We start from the raw sequence: 24,517 nt of genomic DNA on the forward strand, positions 1-24,517 counted from the left end.
GCATTCTCTGAACCTCTGCACTTACCATGCCCTCTGCCCCCAATACCCTGCACTCCACATAGGAGAACCAACTCCAAACGTCAAGGCTTCCTTCAACTTCCAGCTCCACAAAGCAAGGGTGCAATGTCACACCATCTGGAAGTAAAACTGCTTTTCCAGAAGTTCCAGAATACTCACACTTCAACACTTTTAAAGCAGTTGTCACATGCTGGCTAGTTACAGGAGAGGCAACATCAAATAGCATTAAGACCTTAGAGTTTGGGCCAGAATACAGGGTATGGGTCCCAGCTCCTCCACTCACTAGCTGTGTGACTTCTCTGTGCTTAAAAAGCTGTAAAATGGGGACAACAGCACAGACCATGGGATTATGAGGATGATGTGAATTAATATATGTCAAGTGCTTAGAACAATGGCTGGCACAGCAAAGCCACCTTTTTATTATCTAAGTAGTCGTGACACCCTCTCAAAGAACCAACTTGTCATGGAGCACATGGACCACAAATCCTCAGGATCATATATGCTTAGTCGCTCACTTGTGTCCCACTCCTTGTGACCCCATGGACTGTAGCCCCTTAGGCTCCTCTGTCCATGGGATTCTCCAGACAAGAATACTGGAGTGGGTTGCCATTTCCTCCTCCAGGGGATCTTCCCAACCCAGGGATGGAACCCTGGTCTCCCGCATTGCAAGTGGATTCTTTACCATCTGACCCACTGGGGAAACCTACATAGATGCTATAATTTAAAAGAATGTATACCATCTACAATAAGTACATAGGATAGATATTAGAAGAATTCAAAAGCAATTATTGCTGTATATTTTAGTATAAACTAAAAAAAATTGAGTGTTTTTTTCTTTTACAGAGAGATTTTCCCTTCACTAGGAGCAATAGCAAAAATGTACCTTGAAAAGGATACATTTCAAATATAAAAATGTTCTACATTATTTTATGTCAGCTTTTCCTTTGATAGTTACAATCTGATGAAAGCATAATTTTGCGACATTCAAGTAACCTTTGAAAGTTTTATTATATCAATAAATGTTTCAAGGTTTTCAGAAATCAACTCAACATTGAAAAACTATAACTTCTATGAGATCTTTTTGGTAATTGGAACACCACCAAAAAAACAATTGTCAAGGATTTCTTTTTTGCTTCATATATTTTTTTTTGCTCAGGATCACAACATGTAATTATCACTCCTGCTGCACCATGCACTGCAGCTATAGCAACCATTTCCCCTAAATGAATTTTAAATAGCAGGCCACTGTGCAAAGAACTGGACTTTAAGAAATACATGAATCTGAATCCAAACTGCAAAATTTGCTATTTTGCTTAGGCAGGGATTTAACCCCTCTGTGCCTCAATTCCTTAACCTGTAAAGTTGGAATAATAGCTACTTCATAGAGCTGTGAAAGACCAAATTACAGTTAAGGACTCAGCATCATGTCTGGTTCACAGCAGGCCAAGTCTGAGTTTTAATTCCCCTTCTCTTCTTTCTACAAAGTAAGCAAAGGTTTTGCAACATTTTCTTAGAGCCCAACTATGACTAGATTCTGCAAAATTAATATAACTTGTTAAATTCAAAATCTTGCAAAATAAGCTTACTTACAGTGAAGTTCACTTACATTTTATACTAGGAAGTCTAAACTCTTAAAATGTTAAGAAAAACCATCTGGTTTTCAAACAGACACAGTTTAGACATTAAAAACATTGCAAAGGGGGCTTTCCTGGTGGCTCAGCAGTGAAGAAACCGCTTGCCAATGCAGGAGACAGGGGTTTGATTCCCACTGGGAAGATCCCACATGCCAGGGAGCAACTAAGCCCCTGTGCAACTACAGGAGCCACGACTACTGAGCTCACCTGCAGCAACTACTGAAGCCTGCACACCTTGAGCCCGAGCTCTACAACAAGCGAAGTCACCACAATGAGAAACCTGTGCACCGCAACTAGAGAGTAGCCCCCAGTGGCTGCAGCTAGAGAAAAGCTGGCGCAGCAAGCACGACCCACCACAGCCCCCCAAAATACAATTTTTAAAAATTAAAAGACACTGCAAAGACATTTTCTCAGAAGTCACTTGAGGATTCTGCTCTTTAGCTCTCCCTTGCCATCAACTCATCAACTTATCCAAAAACCACTGCAAGAAATATTTGGCAAGACAGGGCAGGTTACAATCGCCAGACCACGCCAAAATTTTTTTAAACAAGTCTGTGTCAATACACTGATCACTTTCTAAAAGTCCTGTCAGGACTCTGAAAAGCAGCCCTTCTGCTGTCGGTATCAAACATTAGAGGCTATAAAGTCGGCCGACAGGGAATCGAGCCCATACACTGCTTTTTATACAATACTGTGTATAAAAGTTTTGCTTGTAAAATCATTATGCATAAACATTAAACTAGTTTAAAACGCTAGAGCAGTACCATTTCAGGGAGAGCCAGGTAAACGGAGGGAAGCGATCCCCAACAGATGAAGTTATCAAAGGACTGTACTCGAACGACATCTTTACTTTGTTTCGCCTGAAAGTCGCTCAATCGTGTCTGACTCTTTGTGACCCCATTGACTACATAGTCCATGGAATTCTCCAGGCCAGAATACTGGAGTGGGTAGCCCGTTCCCTTCGCCAGGGGATGTTCCCAACCCAGGGTTCGCACCCAGGTCTCCCGCATTGCGGGCGGATTCTTTACCAGCTGAGCCACCAGGGAAGCCCAAGAATACTGGAGTATCCCTTCTCCAGCGGATCTTCCCGACCCAGGAGTTGAGCCGAGGTCTCCAGCACTGCAGGTGGATTCTTTACCAACTGAGCTGCTGGGAAGGCCCTGGTTTCGCCTCGTGTACGTATTTACACCAACAGCTTAGCTGCACTTTATTTGACTAATGGCGGTTACAATCAGATGCCTCCAAATCAAAGTTTACATCTCAAAAAGTTTTACAACAAAACTTGCTAATTAATAGGATTTTGAGTTTGAAGAATCTGAATAAAGTGTGACTGCCTCGGTCGTTTGGCCCCCTCGGCCCCCTTGGCCCCCTCCCATGCCAAAGAAGAGAAAGGATGAAAAAGGATCAACTGTTTTCAGTCAGCACCCGGTACCCACTGAGGCCAAATCTCGTACACTGGCATCCCAAAACCGGCAGCGGGAACCACCTCGACAAAACACTCCAAACCTTCCCAAACCACCCGAACCATCCCAAACCCACCCCACCAGCGGAGCCAGAAAAGAGTGGCTCTCTCCGAAAAGGCAAATCCTTTCTCTTCCCTTAAGTAAATCCTCCTCCCCCGCCACCTCGCTCCGGAGCCCTACAGCCATTAAGTCAAACCTCTTTCCAACTGCTTCTAGCGCACAAAGAAGTTCAAAGGAAGGAAAAAGTGCTATTTGACAAATCTTTTCTGGTCCCGGAGTCCCGGAAATCGGAAATCGGCCTCAGAAGGGGGCGGGAACCGGTTAGCCGTGAGAGAACAGTTAGCCGCGCCCCGTCCGTATCCCCCACAGACGCTGAAAAAGACGGTTAGATTTCCCCGGTGGTGGAGTAAACGGTCCCGGAAATAGGGCACCACGTGACACGCCAGTTGCCAACACCCCACCCCCATGCACACCGCTGACCAATCAGCAGCTGCTACAAGACACGCCTCAATCCAGGGGACCCCTGAGCTGTCACAGAGAGGATGGGCGCTATTAGAGAGATGGCCAATGGCAAGGCTTTGCGGATAGCCACCCAATCCAGGGGACCCCTGAGCTGTCACAGAGGTAATGGGCGCTATTAGAGATGGCCAATGGCAAGGCTTTGCTTCCCAGAGTGCAGCCGCACTGGACCTCCGGTTTGTTTGTGGAGGCTGGTGGGATCCGAACCGTGCTTGACTGAAAACACGAGCCTCTAAAGCTTAGAGGGCTTTTGGCAGCTGCCCTAAGGTGCCTGCACGGGCTGCTTCCTGCGACGGTGCGGGTTTGAAGCTTAGTGTGCCGCTTCACCACCTGTTGGCTAGTTCTTTGAAGCTTTTTAAAAATATATATAATTACCCCCTCTGCCCCCTCCCTCTCAGTCCCTCTGTGACACACCACAGGCGTTGACTTTGACTCAATCCTAGGTGTACGCGTCAGTGCTGAAATTTGAAGCGGGAGGGAGCGGAGGCTTTGGCAATTGCGGTTTGGTACAAATGGGGAATTCAGTTCAGTCACTCAGTCATGTCCGACTCTTTGCCACCCCATGGACTGCAGCACACCAGGCTTCCTTGTCCATCACCAACTCCCTGAGTCTACTCAACCTCATGTCCATAGCGTCGTTGATGCCATCCAACCGTCTCATCCTCTGTCGTCCCCTTCTTCATATGGGGAAAGTTATTTCAAAAAGTTATCTCTCCACGAGGCAAGGTAAAACAGACCTTGGAGCCAGATTTGCTGGGTTTGTACCCTAGCCCCAACATTTACGTGCTCTATGGCTTTGGGCAACTCAGGTAAATAATGGCTCTGTGCTTCAGTTTCCCTATCTGGTTAAACGGGCACAGCATGGCGGGGGTGGGTATTCTTGAGTAAAGAGTAAGCAAAGCACTTGGAACAGTATCTGGCACAAAAATTTGTGTGATAAAGGGTTCGTGACATTACTTAGTGGTGTGTCAAGGTTTCTCATCACAGTCAGTAATTATCAGAAACCAACCAGGTTACTTTAAAGAAAAGCCATAAGTAATTTCCTGGCCTGGAGAGGTATAAGGAAAGTATACTGGATGTTGGAAATGTATTCTCTCTCCTCTCAAATACAAAGCAAAATTAGAGCCCTTTACAGAGACAGTGTTTATTATTACCATTATCATTTTGCTCATACTTTTACCATAGCAGTTCCCCTTGCTTAGGTCCAGGTCCCCTATGAAACACTTGCTGTTTGTAAAACCCCAGGCATGCAATTACATAACAATGAAGAGAGAAGCCAGTTGTTTAATTGCAGTCACGTTTATTTGCAGTTTCTATACACACTTTCTAGGTAATCAAACTTTTCTGGTACATTTTTTTGAGAGGGGTTCACAATGAAATTGTCACCATTTTTACTAAAAATAAATACAAGACTTAAAGTGTTGCACAGCTCTAAAATATACAAAGGCTTGAATTGAATGTAAACGTTGAAAACATCTTACAAAAGAAACCATTTTTGCAACAATTTAAAAAGTCCGTATTTACAAATATTACAAAAATACAAAATGGAGGCAAGTCCATAAACCATTGTCTTTCGGCCAGCATGAACTGGTTCTAGTACCAAAAGAGTTACACTGTAACCTTCCTCATAGTTGTAAATCTTTGTCATGATCTAATTCTCTAAGTCTGCCACCACTGCAGCATATGTACTCTCTCACTGAACTTTGGCAAGAGCAAACAGCGTGTTTTTGTTTGCTACAACTAGTCCATGTCCTCTACTTAGCCAAAAAAAAAAAAAGAAAGAAAGAAAAAGAAAAATAATCAAAAAATAAGGAAAAAATATCTCCCCCACACAACAGGGACATGTTGTGTAACATAAAAGAAAAAAAAAAATAGCATCAGTGCAAACAACAGAAGAAAAGTTTGGGTTGATGTTCCTCACAATACCTAATGTGTGTACCCTGCTTCAAGACGGCAGTGATGTTGAAGACAGCCCTCTAAATCTTGCTCTTATATGCTATGTGATAAAGCCATGTAGACTATTCCAAATTACAAAGGAATTTCTTGCTTTTTTAAAACTCAGTTTGTTACTCAATACTCTTTTGCACAGTGAATTTTAAATCCATCTTTATCTGGGTTTTTTTTTAATCTATGAAATATAAAATAGAGAAACTCTGCTATAGATTTTTAGAGTAAACAAAATAAGTAAAACTATATTCTAAGGGTTAGTTCTGTGATCATTACATATAGATGCTATCTTATTGCCTCACAATTCAAGTCAATATGTATTTGAAAATATATATGGTACCATTACTTAAATTAATATCAATAATAAGGTGACATATTTGTTAAAGCCAATTTGTGTTTTCTGTTCAAGATTTAGAATCACTTTTAAAGCCCACATACCTTTCTTTACACTAAAAAACCCCTAATTACACAAAAGCCATACTGCAAACGAACTGCTTTTATGAAAATTACAAAAGATCACCTATTGTGACTGGAAATGACTTCTTATCACATTTGTCTAAAAACCTTATTTTTAAAAGTTTGCCAAGTGTACTTTTCAAAGCATGAGAAAAAAGTTATTCATGTTCCCATGTGGTGTTAAACCATGCTGGTTTCTTAACTAATGGGTTCCAATGAGAAATGATGGTCCATTTTTTCCAAACCCCCAAACATTTTTCTTTTAATAAAAAGTATAACACTTTATAAATGTTCAAATGTATCCTTTACCAGGTAGCTTATCTATCCCTGCACAAGCATACACACACACACACACACACACACACACACACACACACACATTCTCCCTCCTCTACCCCACCACCCCAGCACCCCTTTTACATACAAGGATGACAAGAAATTAAGAAACACATTTTGATAGCAAAAACAAATAGAATAAACTGGATTTTTTTTCCCCAAAGAAACAAACAGAAACCCAACAGCAATCAGATCCTGTAATTCTCACTCTGTAATGTCTTATAAAGTGTTTCTATTGAAAGACAGCATCTTCTTAGACCAGGCTTTCTCCTTCATATTGCATGAATTAAACCAAAACCACAAACCCCTTTCACACATCCTACTTTCCCAAATACCACTTGCATAAGCTTAAAACCAGCTGCTTATCAATTTCTTGGTAACTCTGGTATGTTCTATCATTCTAATCACATTCTATTCTTTTATAGGCCATATTCCTTCTTAGTTCTCTACTTTCTACCTTCTCTCATTCAAAACATATTCCAAGTTCATAGCTGCTTATGTTTCTGACATATCATCTCAAACATTAGTATCAGTTCATGTTAAAATCACAGGTGTATAACCCATTGGCAGATTTCAACTTGTAACTACATTTTTTTTTCAGTTTTAAGACAAGAAAATTCAAGTAATTTCAAGTAATTCAGCTTGTTTCCCTGCCTTCATTTTGTCAGAGCACTTGCCCTGACATTTCTTGTCCCACCCACCACCCTCCCCTTTTGCCATCAAGCAGATAAGAGTAAAATCAGACAAAAACTCAGTTGTATGTAGCATTGTGAACCAGAGATGCTCCCCAATCCCATTTAACAGTGAATATAAATAATGCATATACACATACCTATTTCCCAACTACGTTGTTCACAGTGTCATTTCTGTTAATTTTTAGGTAGCATGAATCTCGTCAGCACAGAGAGAAAGCGTCACTGAAAACTCATTGCAGGTACTTACTGATAAATCCACAGCTCTGTGGCATGCTTATGTTTTATTTTTGTTCATTAAAGAACCTGGAGCTAATTGCTAAACTGTTGAAGGAGTTTAAAGATAACAGTCATCAGATTATGACTGTTTATGTCCCCAGTAGTATAATATAAAATGTAACCTAAAATTAACTACTGTTTTCCCTACTCATTCTCTTTAAAGCAATCCATTGAAAAACTGAAGTTAAAAGGACACTGTCAAGTGCTGTTGTTCAGGGCTTTGTATTGAAAATGATGATTTCTCTAATTTTATTTTTTAAATCAAAAGCATGCTTTTAATTCTGTTCAGATTACCACATAGCGATCAGCCATGTGTTACCAGTAGTTTGTGTGGTGCTGCAATTTGTCACAAAAATGGTTAAGTCTGAATTCATTGTTTTAAATTAATCACATTTCACTATATGACCTCAAGATTTCCTTTATTTCACCAGTTTAAAAGTCATATTTGAGGTTTATCACTCAGAAATCATATTGGTGGACATTTAAATATGGTCTTTGATATGAAAATGGTATTCACAGAATACAATTATTACACTGTATTTGTTGTGTTCTATAAACAGTTGATGTGTGGTAAATAATTGGCCACATGTCCACTTGTCGTCAATAAATCTATTTACACATTTTTATCAAAAATATGGTATTTACATGTGTGTAGTTCTTCTAAATTTTGCTTTAGTCCATTTGAATGTAAAAATATACCAAACCTCCAGAGTAATTTCATCTTCATATGAATTATGACAGTGAGGGCTTTGTTTTCTGAATAGGCAGCTCTGGGAAAGAATTTTTCTAGGTTTTGTGAAAAGCACACATTTTAAAATTCTCTATTATCAAAAGGAATGAGACTGGTTAAATCAAACTATGCTAAAGAAAAATATGAAAGACAGTGCAGCTACTGAAAAACATAAGAAAGACCAAACCACCTTCCATTTCCCCAGCAAATATTTAGGAACTCGTTGGTAAACGTGATGGGACCGCACCACATGCTGACTTAACCCACGTCTTCCGTTTTGTTCCTCCATCCTCATATGAGTAAGGTTTTGGCCTTGGATAGCCAGCCTGGCAGGGTCGCCTACGTGGAGCTCTGGGAGGATCGGTCGTCATGTGGGCTCCCATCAGAGTTTTCGGTCTCACCCTCAGAGATTGCCTGCATGGGCGCATTGTACAGCCTGCAGCGGACGCTGTAGCGGCTGCTGCTGGCTGCAGGAGGAGCCCGGGAACGTCCAACCCTGGCCGATGCTGAGGTGACAAAGTTCTTCGAGGAAAACCCTTCTGCGTTAACCCGTGGGGAGCACGGAGAGAGGGGAGATAGTGCTTCAGTTCCCGGTGACCCCTGATGGGCCTCATGGGGGCTTTGGGGGGACTCCGCGGTGAGGTCCCCAGGAGGTTTGGGCAGAATGGGACTCTTCAGGATCTCAGTAGCAGACATACGGTAACTGGAATCAGAGCGACTGCCTTTCTTCAGGAGTAATAGCTTAAACTCTTCATTGGATGTGTTGGACTTTTTGGCATTTCGGTAGATGAGGCCAGGAGATCTCTGGCTGTTTGGGGTGGTCACATTGCTGTTGGGCGAGGTGACAGAACCGGCACTGTTGCTGCTACTGCTGCCCAGGGAAGCTCTCGACTTACTGCGGACAGACATGTCCCCAGAATCTTTTCTTCCAAGTACTTTCCTCTTGGACCTTTTAAGAAGGGGAAAAATCTCAGTCCACAATACATTTGGAGGAAACTAAAAGTGTTAAGTCACATTTCTGCATCCCCTTAAAGAGCAGTTCGGTGCCCCCTGTCTGCTGGGATACTAAGCATTAGGGCCGCGGACGTGAGGAGTAAGACCTAACCCTTGTACTTGTAGCCCGTGGGAAATTCTCCAATAACAAGTGGACAGGAATTAGGTTTATGGAAGGGACCATTTCAAATAATGACTCATGTGGAGGCTAGAGGTTTTAGAGGAGGACTTACTGGCATGTTTCACAAAAGTATAAAAAACTACCGCTGAGTTCTGGTTAGCATGTAGATGGTGAAGGACTGTCCCCTTCATTCAGCCTGTCTCTGTATTACAGATGAAATACTCTGATGTCTGGGACTGGCTTCCCGTGATTACTGGGAGAGCAAAGTGGATGGAGGTATGGATGGGACAGGACTAGCTACAGACTGATGGTTGATAGGCTTGGGTGATAGACATGTCTGTGTGTGTGTTTAGGTTGGGGGGTAGGGGTGGGTGCATTATACTATTCTGTCTACTTTTAAAATTCCTCCATATAAAGATATTTCTCCCATGACTCCTTAAAGAAGTCAATCTATTTTGGCTGCAAATACCATTTTCCATAGCTACCTAGGAATGTCAACACTCTATTAATCAGTATCTAGGCCACCTCTGGAGCTCTTAAAGCTCTGTACACTATAAGCTCTCAAGAAAAGAAAATGTTTCTTGTCACTGTGCTACACATAAATAAATGCTGCCTAAATGTAAATCTAAGATTGCCAAACTCTGTTAAGTCTACCAAACCTAGGCACCCATCCATCATTGTGTTATTTCTTTTCTTTTTTTTTTCCTTTTTCTTTATTTTGTGTGTTATTTCTTTAGCTAAAATAAACAGGCATAAATTTAGTGAACTTAATCATGAGTCAGCATGACTTCAGTTCATTGCTACGTATTGGCGACTTGCTTTCTCACCAACCTAAAAACCTGTAGGTTAGAGAAAATGTCAGCTTTGCAACTGGAGAGCAGCCTGATTTTCATTCACTGGAAGCTCTATGGTTACTATTTTGTGTATGCCAGTGTCTGGCACTCCAATAAGGTAGGGATTTCAAATTAATGTTTGCTTTTAGTATCTATCATATTCTAGACAATAACATGATATTGTATCATCAGAACTGAACACATGAGCTATAGGTACCCTATTTACAGCAAGGGAATAGGTACACATGTTTTAAGTGACTCAAGACTGGATAGGAAGTGGCAACATTGGGTTTCAATTCAATGTCTTTCTGACTCCTTATTTTCTGTCTACTCTTCTAGACACTAGCATTGGTTCTTTAACTCACACAGCATTTAATAACTTGTCCTAAGGTTAGGGATAAAAGCAGGTGAGGGGAATGTAGTTGGGGACAAAGAAAAATAATGATTCTTCATTCTCCAAACAGAAAGATGAGCCTGCTAAGGTCTACACAGAATTTGCTTGTGAGCAGTGCTCCTTCTTTATGAGAGAACCACATGAAGAGAAAACACGAGTTCCCCTAGGAGGTATGATCCTGGGGAAAAAAACAGTGGTAAGCTACTTGAGAAGAACTTGCTTCACAATATAACTCCATGAGGAAGACAAGACAGTCCCCAAGTTTTGTCCCTTGGGAGCCGCATCTAGGTCACTGAGACCTAGTGAAGTAGGCAGTCGCAGCTGTGAAAGGAATAGGCATGCTCTGGACAGCTCAGTCTGATACAGGCTCAGTTGCCAAGGGCTAGTTCCTGCTCTGTTCTTTGGTCACAGCTTTTAAGGAGTGTTCTTGCAAATAGGGGCCCTGATCACAAGGATGCAGGGACTGATGAGAGAATGTGAATGATCAGCATGGAAGCAGCCCAGAGGACATCCCCTATTCATGGGATGCTGCTGCTGCTGCTGCTGCTGCTGCTGCTGCTGCTGCTGCTGCCACCGCCGCTGCCACCGCCGCTGCCGCCAAGTCGCTTCAGTCATGTCTGACTCTGCGACCCCATAGATGGCAGCCCACCAGGCTCCTCCGTCCCTGGGATTCTCCAGGCAAGAACACTGAGATGGAGGAGCCTGGGATGGAGCATTAAATCTAGAGAAGGCCAGTGTTATTAAAGAAATGTTAAGTTTTAGGAAGAGAGGGGGAAAAGAGAGTAGTGATTAGTTGTTGTGGACTGTGAAATGGGCAGGTTTCTACACTGTCTTGTTTTAAATCTGGGGCTGTGTGTAGTGAGTCAACTCTGCTAGTGTAGGGTTATAGCTTTGAGCATGTTTTTTAGGTTAAGGAATTATTTAAAAGTCAGAGATTACACTAGAGTTTGAGTTTTCACTCTTAAGTTACTTGACCACAAATTGCTTTCAAATAAAAACTTGTTCCAGAATGTCTTTCCTCTGGGAGGAAAAACAGCTTCCCTCAGCAGTTCTTAGGAAAGTCTCTCAATTGAAGTCTACCTCACTACGTATAAAGCCACATATTTCTCAACTTGAATGATAAGTCTATCAATTTGATTTGGAAAAATAATTTTTTCCTTGTGTTTTTTGAGGACTGTATTACTAGTACCCAAGGCTTTTCCATATTTGCATTTGATGAGAAGCATCATCAGAAGTGAAACCTTTGGTGTCGTTGCCTCACCTGTGAATAACTGCAAACAAATCCTCAGTTGTTCGAGGTTTGTTGGGAGACACGAACACACTTTCTGCTTCAGCCTGAGAGTCTTCACTTAATGGTGAAATCACAGAGTCATCACTGGGTGACGATTCTTAAATTAAGAACAAAAGCATCTTTAGGAAGAAGTCACCTGGCACATTGCTGGGCTTCACTCACTTGGGGAACAATAAACAGCAGTTACCTGGCTGCCATTTTTACAATGAAAGAGCTATCACTTAGTCCCTCTGTAACAAAAGCTTTGATTGTAATTGTTTTAGTAAGTTAAAAAGGAGGAGGGATTTGTCTTACATATTGTGGTGCTCCTATGTTGGGTGCATATATATTTATAATTGTTATATCTTCTTCTTGGATTGATCCTTTGATCATTATGTAGTGTCCTTCTTTGTCTCTTTTCACAGCCTTTGTTTTAAAGTCTATTTTATCTGATATGAGTATTGCTACAAACCAATGCAATATTGTAAAGTAATTAGCCTCCAATTAAAATAAATAAATTTATATTTAAAAAAAAGGAGGAGGGAAAGCAATACCCAGGGCTGTACTGTATTATGGGGAAGGGAAGAAAGAACACTTCAGGAAGTGCCAAGAGACACCTTTCCATTGTGACAAAGGTGTCAACAACTGACCTTTCAGTGAAACCTCATCCACACTTCCTTGGGTCTCCTCTGCTCCGCTGTTATCAGAGGCACTTTTGGCTGAAATCCCTGAAGCAATATTTTCCTGCTCAGAACACTTTTCAGGGCATGGATTTATAGTTGATATCTCTGCTTCAGAGCTGATATTCCCAGGCACTTTGTCATGGTGGTTGCTCATCCCAAGTTGAGGCTTAAGTTGATAGCCTATGTCTGTGACTCGAGTTGGAGAGTCTGACTGAGGTGTGAGCACATCCACAGACTCTGGGGGTGCAGCTTCCTCGCGATCTACAAAAGACAACTTCTGGACCTGCGCTAGGGCTCCATCCGGACCAGCTCCATATTGCAGTGTCTTACCATCTGAATCATTTGGGCGAGCAACAGAGACCCTCTGAAAGCCTTCCATGAGAAAGTCACAACTTTTACTTGGTTTGTTTTCTGAAACAGGCTCACTCTCCATATGCATTTGGTCTCTTGTGACACTTGAATCTAGAAGATTGCTACCAGCTGAGGTTACTGTTTCTGGATCACAATGATGCTTCACATCAAAAGTATGTTTTTTTTCTAACTGTAGTTTATCTGGTCCCATCTCAACTGCAGAGGAGTCTAAAAAGGACAGGATGGTGTCTTCAGTGGCGTACTGACATGGTAATGATTTCTTAATCACGTGTGGCCTAATCTTACCTGTGGTGAGAGTGCTTTCCTCCAGGTAGGGGAGATCTGTGTTGTTGCCTTCTTTTTGCTTAACTTCTTCAGATTTACTGATGGACCTAAGGCTAACTGATTTCAGGACCGTGGGTGTAATTGCAAGAGACGGTGGAGGATTGGACCTCAGAGTTTCTCCTACTGTGTTCTGCTTATTATGACTGAAGACATGTAGTGGGTGGCGGTGGTGGAATGGTTTGTTCAAGACATTATGAAGAGCACTTAGGTCAAGATGGGTAGGAGGTATAATTGGAAGTTCCAGATCTTTACTTAGTGACAGAGCGCCATCTTTTAAAGAGGGTTGCTGAAGGGAAGATTTCCTTTCCGGGACTTTCGGCTTTCTTTTGCTGCCTCCAGGAGACAATGGGCCAGAAAAGAAAGCAGTAGGGAAAGAGGATGTTGGCGTTTCAGACTGGCTGGAGTAGCCACTTGATGGAGATGCTAGGCCAGCCAGCTTTTCTGGTGAAGCCAGTTTAAACTCATTGTCGACAGAAGGAAGGGAGGGGGTGGTGGCTCTAGATTCTGATTGGGATGTTTGGGATTCAGAACTCTCTGGAGATTTAATGCATTCGATAACGGTGGTACCTGTAGCAGTGCTTGAATTCGATAAAGATCTGTAAGGGTCATTTGTTTTCAAGTCATTTAGAAGCCAGAGGTCTGCATAGTGAGTTGATTCAGCACCTTCATCTTTGAATGGTGGAACATCTGGAGTGTCTAACTGAGGTTCCTTAATACCATGTTCATCCTGGTTCATCCACGAAGGTTCTGGCTTGGTGGGAAGATTGGCATTTTCCATTCGAGAAGGTGTGTTGGAGAAATCGAGAGGCAGCTTCATTTCCCTGGAACTGTGAGGCAGGAGCTGGCCACTGCTTGTCTTTGGTTCTTTCTTCTCAGAAGTGTCTGCATTTCCGTCAGACTTCCTCAATGATGAGCTACGTTTAGGTGGAGTTGGCTTTGCCTTTGGTTTCCTGAAAGAGATGCTTGGTCTCCCCTGCCTCCTGTGGTCTAAGTAGTCCTGCCAGGCACAGTCTGAAAGTGCAGGAGGAACCCCAACACCCTGGCCATTCTCCGGGCCCAGGGCTACATAGTGACAGACATAATTCTTACTGCCTTTGAGACCACAGTCAAAGTGCATGGAAGTGTAGTATCCTTCTGTGTCCACTGAAAAGTGAGAGCTGGTGTCAGCTTTGTCCGATGGAGACTTTTCCAGAAAGCTGTCATAAGTGGCCATGCTCGTGAAGCTTGGGCAGCCCAGGCTGTCTGCCTTGGGATGCTCAGGACTAAAATCCTGGCGGCAGGAGGCATCGTGATGATGGTGTAGGTAATTCCACTCGCTGTCACTCGTGTTGCTATTGTTGGGGTCGTCCAACAGGTCTGCCACCGTGGAGGTAAAGGAGTTTGTCCGGTGGCCTCTCACTTTCTCCAGTTGGTCGTTGTACTGCTCTGTCACGAACACACTGGTGTCCTCATTAGCATGAGGGGCCGTGTTGAGTGACAACTCCGAGTCACAGTGTGAAGAGCCAGTGAGGGGAGGCGACGCTGCAGGAGGGATCGTCTCTGAGGTCTGTGAGGGGCATGTGGAGCTGCTCCCGCTCCAGTTGCCACTGGATGACTGGTGGTCATCTTTCTGGTCCATGTGGCTGCTGAGGAGGACGCCAGCTGTGGAAATGCAGTGGATGGGGCTCCCAAAGGTGTCCGAGTTGGAGGAGATGTCGCAGCTGCCAGAATCGGCAGCCATCCGGGACAGTCGTGACCTCCCTCTCTCATTTAACTTGTGCTGGGGGCTGTGAAGATGTTGAGAACAGGCCAGGCTCAAAGCAGGCTGGTGCTCCTGTGCACTGGGGCTGCTGGGGGCCTCACTGCAATCGGTAAGGGTTCTTTCTTGGTCTCCCACGAAAGGCTCCCCCTCTTCATATGCTGAGGGTTTAGCACCAACTTTGGGCTCAGCATCCCCCGCTCTGTTGCCCTCCCTGGGAAGGCTCCGAGATCTCGTGCGGCTGCTCACTGCAGTAGTAAACACCGTGTCACCTTTGTCTGCCAGTGCAGAAATGTTGCCAGCAGAATGAGAAAGGGAAGCTGCAATGCTTTGACCTCTTTGAGCTCTGATTCTTCTTCTGGATGGCGCAGCAATCAGAATATCCTCAGTTTGACACTCCGAGTCCCTGGTTCCAGACCTCCTGTTGACAGTGTTGGAAGGGTCTGGATTTGTGTGCACAATCACATTCCTTTCCCTGGCCACGGGCGATTCATCAGAATCTAGGGCACATGGAAAGGCACAGTGAGATACTTCATACATCAGCAGATGAACAGACATTCTGAGAGCTGTCCACAAGTCTGGATGCTAGCATGTTGAAGTTTTTCTTACAGGAAAAAAAATCAGTGTATAAAATGAGGAGAAAGTTACAATGCTTTGGGCAGTCTCTCTCTGTCCCTTTGCCTCTCTGATTCTCTCTCTATATATATACACACACAAATACACACTGTATGTATATATGTATATACATTAAGAGAAGATAAGTATTTAGATCTCTTGTGAATCCTCTCTCTTCACAATCAAATTACTTTACCCCAGTAGGTCTAATATTTTTTAAGTAAAATACATCTTGTTTTTTTGGCCACTATACACTTTTATTTCTTGATATAAGCATAATGAAATAAAAGTCATAGAATTCATTATGATATAATATTATATACAAGAGACACTATCATAGTAATTATTAAAATTATAGGAAGAGATATCTTAAATACATTGAACAGAAAAAAACAGAAAAACTATAACCAAGGGTATCATGTTACCAATATTCAATATTTGAATATGCTTAAAATTTACCTTTTAAAATAATTAATGTCATACAGTATATCTCTCTTCAGACAAATCTATACTTTTCTAAAAGAGTCTTTCACTGAATCTTGTTTTGCTTAATTTCTACCTTCAGAATATTTTTACAAGTTATCAAAATACTCTATTTCAGCCAGAAAATCTGAATGTGCACGCTGTCCATGCTAATTCGCTTCAGTTGCGTCTGACTCTTTGTGACCCCATGGACTGTAGCCCGCCAGGCTCCTCTGTCCATGGGATTCTCCAGGCAAGAATACTGGAGTGGGTTGCCATGCCCTCCTCCAGGGGATCTTCCTGACCCAGGATCAAACCCGCATCTCTTACGTCTCCTGCATTGGCAGGTGGGTTCTTTACCACTAGCACCACCCCAGTTCAGTTCAGTTCAGTCACTCAGTCGTGTCCGACTCTTTGCGACCCCATGAATCGCAGCACGCCAGGCCTCCCTGTCCATCAACAACTCCCAGAGTCCACCCAAACTCATGTGCATCAAGTTGGTGATACCATCCAGCCATCTCATCCTCTGTCATCCCCTTCTCCTCCTGCCCCCAATCCCTCCCAGCATCAGGGTCTTTTCCAATGCATATATAAGTAAATCCGTAAAATCAAGCTTTCACAGTCAAGAATGCAAATTTTAAAAGTAATACTACCTGGCTTACTGAACACAAAACAAGTACACATCATTTCAAAACCTCTATGAGTTACAATAATAGTTGATGTTTTTAAGGAAGCTGGTTAAAGGCCGGCTTCCATTGTGTCCATATAATTGGCACCTGACAGAATGGTAACCATTAACAGTTTTATACCACACCTATTTCTTGTTGGACTCTTCTGGGGATACCCGAAATGGTTTTCCTCCTCCTCAGTTTTCGTCTCCGCTGTAGCACAGATTGTGAATGAACAAGAGAGCAGCGTATACTAGCCTCTCTGTCAAAACCGACTCCTGCAACCCACAAATAGGTCTCATTAGCCTTTAGGAATGGCAAACAAATTTTCATTTGCTTGAAACACAATGATATTTTTTGACTGGAAGGAAGAGTTTGGATTAAGCCTGTAAACAAATATAAGGGAGCCCTATTCAGCTCTTATTTAAATTATGCTGTAGTTCATTAAGCTTTACTTCTAAATGCAGCTCGCCACAATAGCTTGTACTGCCAAAAGTAACAAGCCAAGATGGAAAATCAAAAGAGAGAGGAGAGAAAAATAACATCAAAGAATCACTCTCACACAGAATGGCTCCTTAAGGACTTCTACAACCTTTAGTTACTACTACTTACTGGTCTCTTTCTGGGCTTTCTGAAGTGGATATCTTTGCATAGCACAGACAGACAAATACACCACCTGTCTGTCTGTCTCTGTCTGTCTGTCTGTCTCTCTCACATATACACAAACACCACTACCACCACCTGTGAGGAAAACAACAACCTAGAGATGTGTTTTTAAAATCATCATGTAACTGCCTATTTCTTCTGCTACCTAAATTGGACACCTTTTGGTTTAGCAACAGTGTCTCATCAATAAAACATAGAAGGCAGTCCCCAGTTCTTCACTTTAGTGGACCTACCTTCTGTACTAACTGTCAGTAAAGCTGGAATTCCCAGTCTTTACACATGTGTCTGTTTTCTTTTGTAAATACAGGCAGCAAACCATGATTCTCGTTAGTTTCTCTTTCCATGGTCTGTTGACACACTAATGCAGCCCTTTCCAAACTAGAATGAGGCAGGAGGTGAGGAACTTGAACTGCCATAAGCCAAAAGTGCTTTGGAATCTGGTTGCCTCATCATGTATCCTGATTGTTAAACATGGGGCAGGATGGTCTGTTAAACCTTTGTTCGGTTATGTAATGAAATGGTTTGAGTTCTGCTTAGCTTCACAGTAATAGCAGTTTCTAGAACTCATGTTGAAAAATCTGAATGAGATATCATATGATGAATAATTTCAAATGCTATCAGAGAATTCATACTAATGAAAATTTCCTTTTTTAGTTCCAACCAGAGATTAAAATCCTTCCTTCTAATCATAATAATTACATTACAGACATAGATATTTTGTGTCATATGGACATAATTGACAACTTTCTCATTAAAGTTCTTGAAATCAACATATAATCTAGGCTTGAGCCTGAGAGTTCCTGAAATAAAGCAGAAGGAAAGATCTTTCATTTTCCTGAATCACAAGACCTATAATCAAAGGACTAAATTTGAAAACAAAATTTTACTTACAGTGCCATGAAGAAAGCAGGTGCTGCTAATAATCAGATGTTTCCAGAACTGAAAGTTAGTTTAAGAGGATGCCAAAATGATCCATTTTGACAGCCATCTCATTTAGATTATGGAGATCAGATAAAGTGTACATCTCTAGGATAATTTATCCTACAAGTTGAATAGGTCATCAGGAAAATTAACTCCCAGCTCACAATCAGCCAATCAACTAGAACTCCTACTTGTCAGGAAGAAAACAGTATCTACCCTGATACTTGGTCATCATTTGCTCCCCACTTTATATGAGAGAAATTTGAGTGAGGTTAGTAATGGCCATGTCCAAAATGCATCCTGAACAACATACAATCTTCAGTTATTACATGTTACCAGGATGGAAGTCAGTCATAAAATGGCCATTTTGAGCTTTTCAACGCAAGTTAGAATTTAACTATTAGAGATGCTTAAAGAAACCCCAATGGATAGATCATTTAATTTCCATCTTTGAAAGTGAGACTGTTTTACAGCAACATTTTGCTTACAGCTAAGGTTACCACATTGGAAAATCACCAATTCTGAATTTTTCAATTGCTGCCAATAAACTTTCCAAGAAAAGTCCACACAGGCTTGCCTTTGACTTAGACTAATATCCCAACTGTCAGTGCACAGGAGGAGGAAAGCGGAGGGCGAACAGAAGACAGGCTTGCTGGGTTTAGAGTAGAATTCAGCCTTCATCTATGAATCCATGTATTTTTAGGTCAAAAATCACTAAAAGTAGTGCAGAAGTCTAAATGATCTTTTAAACAAGCCTACCTCCATCCAAGGAAGCATGAAAGTAAGAGTTTATAGTTGATCTATAGGATCATTACTTGTAGTTTTAGAAACCTGGGGCTTCATGCTTTCTCTCTGGTAGTGCCCCGTATCATTACCATACGATTAATCACTGCCGCTTTCTCCATTATTTCAGAAAGCTCTGGCCAGAAAGCTATTTGGTGACTTTTTTTTTTTCCCCAGAAAGAAACTGTCCATCATTTACATAACAAGCAGCCCAGCAGAACATATGCAAATTGATGTTCAAAACCTGACAAAAGCATATAGAACATCTTCTCGGTTGCATCCTGATGAAAAAGGTATTATTTGTTTACAAAGTGGTATTCTTAACTGGTACTCCCACCAGCACAGGCTTTGACCATATTTAATACACTGAATGTTCTGACTCGACTGCCCCAAAGGAAACGAACAGAGCAATACCAGTGACGTTGATGGGAATAATGCAGGAAGAAATCACTTGGGCATCTTGTTTCATCTTTTCCTCTGGCGTCGGGAGAGGCAGCGCTTTGCTCCAGTTGGTCTGCTTGTCCAGTGTGGAGGGGATATTGTGTACTGGGTTTTTCGGCCTTTGCCCTAACATGACATCTGTATCTTCATCCTCTGGGGGATGGGACTGCAAACAAAGTACATTAAGACTCAGCTCTCAGAGTTTATACACAGACACACATATAAGGAATTTCAGAGTTTAGTTAAGAAAAATGAGGTCAGAAATAAGCTTTCAGGTCAAACGAAGAATTCCTAGGCATAGTTAGTAAGCACAACTAATTGAAAGTTATAATTTCAACAGTCAAGCAACACAAAGGAAAAAAGAATCGGCTAAACATGCTTTTCAGGTCAAAAGGAATTAAGAGGAGAGACCAGGTAGCCAGAAATCCCCAAACTTGAAACTGAAGAAAGATGTGAGTCTCTAACCTGCTGAGAGATAGATTCACTTTCTGGATATCTGTCTCCCCATAAATTCTTACTCAAACTCTTGAAAGCTCTAGGTGACTAGGATCACAGACAGGAGATGATTTAGATGCCCTTGAAAAGGTTTGGAAATGTGGCCAGAAAGCCTGGAGTCAGGAGACATTCCAGAACACATCACCAGAAGGACGAGCTGACCTAATCTGAGAGGCCAGATTCAAATTACGAGGAGTTAATTTTACTGCAGGATGATAGCATTTGTGAATGACATTTTAAAATGCAGTTTTTCAGCACTATACACATGGAAAAACAAAAGTGAAGAACTTTCTCCCACCATCGATAGTGGAAAATACAAATTCTGTTATTGGAGGGAAAGACTCAAGTGGGTTTCTTCTTCAGATTCGGAAGAGTAAAACAGTCTTCATTTATTTTCCTTCAACTTTGTATGCGAAGCTTTTCTTCCAGCTGTGTATTTAAAGACCTTGACTTCCATGTGATGTTTGAAAATTCTCCATCTAAACCTTTGATTGATATTAATATTGTCTAACTTTTATTTCAGGGTTGGGCTCCTAGCCCAGATTTTTAAAAAGGCTCCATCCCAAGTTAGATTTCAGGGTTGGGCTACTAAACCAGATTATTAAAAGACTTTTCACTACTGAACCTAGTTTTCTTTCTTTCCACAATTGGTAGGAAGGTGGCTATATAAAATAAGCATTTCCCCCTCTTATTCCAGTTATGTTTTAATAATACTGTGTGCTAAAAATCAGGATCATTCAATAAATTCTCATCCTCACATTTGGAAGCATCACACCCTGTTGACTCAGAGGATTTCACATATTGTCAAGTGAACTGTCCTCAAGTCCCCTTAAAGAGAAGATTCCAGAGCCACTTGTTTTAAATTAACCCCCAGCATTTGCTTACCTTGTCAGAGGTATCTGCAAAGCCCCCCAACACACCCAACAGGATATGATTACCCCCTCGAGAAAAATGTGTTCGCCATGAACGTTTGTTAGCAAAACATTGCAACCTTCTTTCTCTCTTCAGCTTTTGTGCAGATTCCCAGCGAAGCGAATAGCTCAAATAAAGTTGGAGCACAAAAGACTTTGTTTCCTAGGTAACTTCCAAAGAGGAAAAAAAAAAGTTTGGTGCGTGCAGAAAGAGAGACAGAGAGGGGGAGAGAGCAGGAGCTGGAGAGACACCCCCCCACCACACACACACCAGAGGCCACATTTTGTAGGCGATTCCTTCCTTGAATAACAATGGACTGGGAAACAAAGAAGGAATAGTGACCTGACTACAGTCTCTGACCGGCAGCCAAAAGCACTTTGTATTTAACGGTGACAGGGACAATTGGCTGCCAGAGAATCCTTTTGTCCTGTTCTCTTTTGATTTGAGAAGCTGAACCTTTACAGTTCTGATAAATATAGGGCAAGCTGAAATTTCTTTTTTCTGAACTACAAAGTCCAGGAATGTCATTAGGTGAGGCTTTGAACAGAGCCTTCATGCAACTGGGGGAGGGGGAGGGGTAGAACAGCCAATGACATTACTGTCTGCTTTATATTTTATTTAATTCAAGTTAGGAAAACACTACTCTTTAAACTGATTTAAAGGAATACCTGTTGGTTAGCTAGAAACAACAGAGTTTTCCATAAAGAAAGAGAGAAGAAAATGACAGTGTATAGAGAGAATGGGATAGGCTGTGACGGAATGTTCTCAAAACCAGTACCTTTCTACTCCATGGGGTCATGTGGCAACATTCAGTGGGGGAGGGCGAACGGGTGCTGTTAAACTATGAACATGAAATGCAAAAAAAAAAAAGAGAAAATTAAAAATATGCACACAACACACAGTCTGGTTAAGCCAAATCTATGATATGAATGAATGAATATACCAGGATAACTTCTTTCCTTCCTTCCTTCTTTCTGAATGAATCATTGTTTTATAAGAAGCAGCATAGTGTGGTTAAGAGCACAAATTCTGGAGCTAGACTGAGTTCGAATCCTGGTTCTACCTCTGACTTGCTGTGTGACCAGGAGCACTAAGATCAGTTTTCTCATCCTTAAGGTAGGAAAAGAATAGTATCTGCCTTTCAGGGCCATTTTGAGAGTTAAATGAGTAAATATATGTGATAGGCTTAGAAGAATCATGGCACTTAATAAGTTCTACATGTTAGCTGCCAGATACTATTACCTATTATTATCATCCTCACTTTGTAGCTATGAAGTAGCTGTGAAATTATCTTTGTACATTGTAACTTGATACCTTTTAGATCCCAGTCCCACTTGCTAATTTGGGAAAGACCAAATTATTTTCTTAGAGTGAGTTTATTTTCCTGTGAACTATTTGGAAGAAAACATCTTGTGTATAATTTCCTCTACTGGACTCCTCAAAATTTGCCTCTTCCTCATATTCATAGGCTGTATTTGAAGACAGGGCTGGTTTCACGGGCATGTGACCTGTGCAGTCATATAGGACCCCACACTCAGAAGGACTCCATGCTTGGTTTAATGCTGTTGCTATCTTGAAATTCTAAGTTTTTGAGTAATGAGCCCTTGTATGTTCATTTTGCACTGGAGCCCACAAATCACATAGGCAATACTGTTAGAACAATCTAGTAACCAGAATCCCCTTTTCAAGATCTACTGAAAAGGACAGTGAAACTCTTTTAAACTCTGAACCATGTTAGATTTGGATTCAATTAGCCCTCTAGTGTAGCATTTGGCATACAATATTGCTTTAATGTAACATGAATTATCTCTGGGTGTGTCTTTTCATCTATTAAGGTTATTAATTCCTAGAAGTCAGGTGCCATATTTAACTTTCCTTGCAGTTGTACATGATGCCAGCAAAATGCCTCCTCATTTGTAAGAGCTCAACAAATTATTTGTGTATTCGAATGATACCAGCTCTTTTTGTCTTAACAATGATGGGAAACCCAAATAAAGTCAGGGTCATGTTCAATATCTCAGAAGGAAGCAGACACCACAGACTCCAAGGGTACTTACCATCTTAAGGCAAATAGGCGAAAAATAGAGGAAACCACAAACAACTCTTGGTTTCATCAGAGGCTTAGCATTGGTGTATGCAGTTCTAGTTCTTGAGCCTGTGGCAGACATGTTTCAGAGGGGAGGAACACTCCAGGTCTAATGCTATTCTAAGTTTGTAAATTTTAACTGACAGGGTTGCTCATTAACTTTTAAGCAAAGCAAAAGCCATCTCCTCCTGCCCAGTTAACTTTGCTCTAGATCTTATTTAAGGACATAGTTTTGTGGAGTCTATGGCTCCCTCATAGACAAGATGTGGTGTATGCGGACAGAGACTAACTGGGCTCTATCATAAGAATCAATCATAGGTAGTGACGTGCAGGTCTCAAGTAAGACACTGGAGTGTGCAAAATAGAGAACTCACGGAAGCAGGAAAAAAGGAACCTGTATGCAAAACCTACATGGAAATCGAACCTGTTTGCAAGAAACCAAACCAAAAGTGCTCATGAAAGGATTTCAAAAAATTACACAGCAGGAAGCAGCAGGGCAGAAAATATATTAGTGATAGTAATAATAATAGAGTAATTTTGGTAGTTGGTCTTAAATCTCCTTAGTCAGCTTTCCTGTTGAATATTTTTTTCCGGGAATGAAGGATGAGGAGTGATTTTTATTTCTCATCTGTTTGAGAAATGCCCCCATCCCATTAAACAAGCATGAGGTGACACCTGGGAATGACTAAGGAGGGAGCGTCCAGAGAGAGCTCTGACTGTTCAGTTCTGGCCGCCATCATTAAATCGAGGTTTCCATGGGTTATACTCCACAGAAGATTCCTTCTCAGCTTATCAGCCTCTCCACTGTTTTTTTAAACTGCAGCATTTACAATCTTGTATTAGTTCTCAGGTGTACGAAACAGATTTCCTTTGATAGTAGCTCCAGCCTCCAGCTTGCAAGGGCTGAAACTAGGTACTCTTGAGCTTGTGTGTGTAAGGATTGTGTTCGTTGGTTCCAACACCTAGACACAAGCATGCAAGGCCCTGCAGATGGTCTGTCTATGTAGAGTATTTAAGTTCATAATATTCACGTGGGCTGTGGTTTTCTTCTCGCCATGACTTAGCAATTGCCTTAGCATAACATTTTAGACATTCCTCTTTCTTGGGTATGTGGTCAAAGGAATTAAAGTCATTTGGATTATGTCTGCTTAGGTTTTTCTATGGCGAGTATAGTAGTTCATACAGTGTTCCCCCTTCCTTTTGCAGGCTTCCACTGTGGCTTTCCCACTAAGGTTGAGAGGCCTCAGACTCCATGTTGCACCATTTTAGAAACAGCCACCACCAGTCATCTTGTCCCTGACAAAAGATGCTTCTTTGATGCTTTTGCTGCATTTCTGTCCCTGCTGGCCCCATCAGTTACAGCCTCAGACCCTTTCCCTAGCTTCCTGTGGAACTGCTTCAACAAGAGCTGGAGTTGTAACCAGTGTTCAGAATAAGAAGTAGCAGACATCATACTCAACAGCTGTCAAAGAAACATTTTTCGTGAATAATTAAAGAATATTTTACAAAACCCCAATTTCTCTTGTGGGGTGTGTGTGAGAAAAAGTTCATTTCTGCACTTTCATGGCTATGAACAAGTATTTCTCCGAAGATCTCAAGACTTTCTCCTATCTTTCTCTTACTGCCAAAAGAAAAAAACAATCTACCCACAGTTTACTTTCTTTTT

At 41.7% G+C, this 24,517-nt stretch overlaps 1 protein-coding gene across 2 annotated transcripts in view; it reads right to left on the reverse strand.

Annotated features, from left to right (window-relative positions):
• Nucleotides 1-8,413: 8,413 nt before the first annotated feature.
• The window catches only part of NHS (NHS actin remodeling regulator), a 341,883-nt gene continuing 325,779 nt past the window's right edge, over nt 8,414-24,517 (reverse strand). The window contains exons 4-9 of one of the 2 annotated variants that reach the window (XM_068962862.1): nt 21,544-21,606; nt 19,332-19,524; nt 16,694-16,825; nt 12,336-15,302; nt 11,677-11,803; nt 8,414-9,023 (exon numbers count right to left, since the gene is read on the reverse strand). In XM_068962862.1, the coding sequence (XP_068818963.1) occupies nt 8,414-9,023; nt 11,677-11,803; nt 12,336-15,302; nt 16,694-16,825; nt 19,332-19,524; nt 21,544-21,606 (4,092 nt within the window). The remainder of the gene's footprint in view (nt 9,024-11,676; nt 11,804-12,335; nt 15,303-16,693; nt 16,826-19,331; nt 19,525-21,543; nt 21,607-24,517) is intronic. The other variant, XM_068962863.1, reaches the window with a different exon arrangement.

This window comes from Capricornis sumatraensis, chromosome X (genome assembly GCF_032405125.1).
Source record: "Capricornis sumatraensis isolate serow.1 chromosome X, serow.2, whole genome shotgun sequence".
NCBI classification, from domain to species: Eukaryota; Metazoa; Chordata; class Mammalia; order Artiodactyla; family Bovidae; genus Capricornis; species Capricornis sumatraensis.